General features: G+C 40.5%; 2 protein-coding genes and 1 non-coding gene across 3 annotated transcripts; all 3 read right to left on the bottom strand. All coding sequences in view use genetic code 11, as the record gives it.

Annotated features, from left to right (window-relative positions):
* Positions 1–53: 53 nt before the first annotated feature.
* rpl2 (ribosomal protein L2) lies at positions 54–1,538 on the bottom strand. Its single transcript has 2 exons — positions 1,155–1,538; positions 54–485 (listed from the first exon to the last, which is right to left on the bottom strand). The coding sequence occupies exons 1-2, from the start codon at positions 1,536–1,538 to the stop codon at positions 54–56; spliced, it is 816 nt and encodes a 271-aa protein (YP_008815811.1).
* Positions 1,539–1,556: 18 nt separating this feature from the next.
* rpl23 (ribosomal protein L23) lies at positions 1,557–1,838 on the bottom strand. Its single transcript has one exon. The coding sequence runs from the start codon at positions 1,836–1,838 to the stop codon at positions 1,557–1,559; it is 282 nt and encodes a 93-aa protein (YP_008815810.1).
* Positions 1,839–2,004: 166 nt separating this feature from the next.
* trnI-CAU lies at positions 2,005–2,078 on the bottom strand. The gene has a single exon. It is a non-coding gene; the product is annotated as a tRNA-Ile (tRNA).
* Between the last annotated feature and the right edge of the window lie 938 nt (positions 2,079–3,016).

Raw genomic sequence — 3,016 nt, 5'->3', positions numbered from 1 at the left:
TCGCATTATTGCAAATTCCAAAAATGCAATTTTCCATATTCCTAGTTACGTATTTACTTACGGCGACGAAGAATAAAACTATCACTATATTTTTTCCTTTTCCTAGTTCTTCTTCCAAGCGCAGGATAACCCCAAGGGGTTGTGGGTTTTTTTCTACCAATGGGGGCTTTCCCTTCACCGCCCCCATGGGGGTGGTCCACAGGGTTCATAACTACCCCTCTTACTACGGGGCGTTTACCTAGCCAACACTTAGATCCGGCTCTACCCAAACTTTTTTGGTTCACCCCAACATTACCCACTTGTCCGACTGTTGCTAAGCAGTTTTGGGATACCAAACGGACCTCCCCAGATGGTAATCTTAAAGTGGCCAATTTACCCTCTTTTGCAATCAGTTTCGCTACAGCACCTGCTGCTCTAGCTAATTGCCCACCCCTTCCACGTGTGATTTCTATGTTATGTATGGCCGTGCCTAAGGGCATATCGGTTGAAGTAGATTCTTCTTTTTTCTCAAAAAACCCCTTCCCAAACTGTACAAGCTTCTTCCAAAGCATACGGCTTTCTAGATGTATATGACGATCTCTAGACAGATGGATCTTATATGAATCGTATGATGAAGTACCACATGAGTGGATATATAGAAAAGGAATCCAAATCTGCCGAATCGCTCATGTTATGATCTTCTACATCCTAGGTCTCCGCGTTCCGTCATCTGGCTTATGTTCTTCATGTAGCATTCAGATCGAATGACTCTATGAAATTACGTCGATACTTCCACATATTATGGGTAACGTAGGAGACATCCCTATTTTCACCCGGGGGTCTTAATTACCACTGCTTAGCTTTCAATTCGCCTCTGACCATCAAATTAAATGTGAATAACCCGTCCTCCTCTCTTTGAAACAAGGGGCGCTTCCGGTTCTGTGCGTGCTTCAAACAATTTTGTCTTCTCCATATTACCATATCTCTAGAGTCAATAATTTTCTATGAGGAACTACTGAACTCAATCACTTGCTGCCGTTACTCAACAGTTTTCTGTTGAGGTCTATCCCGTAGAGGTAGTCAAATTGGATCAGTGATCGATTTCTAGGTTTCGTCGTAAACCTAATTGGTTACTTCCAATTACGTAAATCAATAGTTCAAACCGCACTCAAAGGTAGGGCATTTCCCATTGATATAGGAACTTTTGTACCAGAAACAATAGTATCTCCAATTATAGCCCCTCTGGGATGTAAAATATATCTCTTCTCACCATCCCCATAGTGTATGAGACAAATGTATGCATTTCGATTAGGGTCGTATTCTATGGTTACGATTCTACCAGATATGTCTTTTTGATTCCGTCGAAAATCGATTTTACGGTATAGGCGCTTATGACCTCCCCCTCTATGCCTTACGGTAATGATTCCTCTGGCATTACGACCTTTACCACAACGGTGCCGTCCATGGATCAATTTATTTCGTGGATTGGATTTCACTTGCCTGTCTACGGTTCCCTTGCGTGTGCTCGGGATAGGTGTTTTGTATAAATGTTTCGCCATATTATTAAGTATTCTCCTTTAGTTCGTTTCTCTATCTAGAAGTGGAATAGAATAACCCGGTTGAAGGGTAATGATCATACGTCTGTAATGCATTGTATGTCCCAGAATAGGTCCCATTCTTCTACCCTTTCCGGGTAGTCGATGGCTATTCACAGCTACTACCTTAACACCAAAGAAGAGTTCGACCCAATGCTTTATTTCTGTCTTAGTGAATCCCGATTCGACATTAGAAGTATATTGATTCTTTCCCAATAAACGAAGACTCTTTTCTGTAAATACTGCGTATTTGATTCCATCCATAAATCGACTTTCCCTCCTATGCTCTGAGTTCCAGTATCGATAAGAATTCGAGTTCTTATTGTTCTTATGTTATGGTATGAATATACCATACCAATTCGTTATGTATGGATGATGGATGAGATTCCATAGATAGAGAGCCAGTTCCAATAGACCGTTCCCGTTCGCGTGCATCCAGCAGGAATTGAACCCGCAAATTTACCAATTATGAGTTGGGCGCTTTAACCATTCAGCCATGGATGCTTAACAGGGATCATCGTACATCGTAAATAACCAATTTTCATATAGAAAGACATATCATAGAAAAATGAAATCGAAAATATTCGGAGATGGCAAATATTCGGAGATGACTATGAAAACACCTCTCTGGATCCTCGAATTGAAAGAGAGATTGAGAGGGATCAAGAATCCTAATTCTCGCTATTTGGAATGGATCCAATTCTATTGAGTCTGACCCATAGTGATCATTTCTCTTTAGCAAAGAATGACCTTGGTTATCAAAGGATTGAACAACCGGGATCCATTTACTTATGATACCTAGTTGACATTGCTAACAAGGATCTAATGAATTATGAGTTTAATAGATGCTCTTTAGCAGAAAGACGTATATTCCTTGCTCATTATCAGACAATCACTTATTCCCAAACCTCGTGTGGGGCTAATCGTTTTCATTTACCATCTTATGGAAAACCCTTTTCGTTCCGCTTAGCCCTATCGGGTATTTTAGTGATGGGTTCTATAGGAACTGGACGATCCTATTTGGTCAAATACCTAACGAAAAATTCCTATTTTCCTTTCATTAAGGTACGAGGGCTTCTTATTCCACAAGAACGAAAGCACCTTTTCATTCTTTCATATACTAGGGGTTTTTACTTGGAAAAGACAATGTTCCATACTAAAGGATTCGGGTCCATAACCACGAGTTCCAGTGCACTAGATCTTGTAGCACTTAGCAACGAGGCCCTATCCATTAGTATTCCACATAAGAAATCCATTATAGAAACTAATACAATTAGATTAGCTCTTCATAGACAAACTTGGGGTTTGCGAGCCAAGATAAGACCGGCTCGGGATCATGGGACCCTTTTCTATCAGATAGGAGGGGGTCTTGTACAAAATAGACTTCTAAGTAATAACCCCATAGATCCTATATCTATCTATATAAACAGGCAATCGTGTCA

Source organism: Setaria italica, plastid (assembly GCF_000263155.2).
Source record: "Setaria italica plastid, complete genome".
NCBI lineage: Eukaryota > Viridiplantae > Streptophyta > Magnoliopsida > Poales > Poaceae > Setaria > Setaria italica.
The sequence above is the reverse complement of the archived record's forward strand: the minus strand, read 5'-3'. Positions and strand labels throughout refer to the sequence as shown.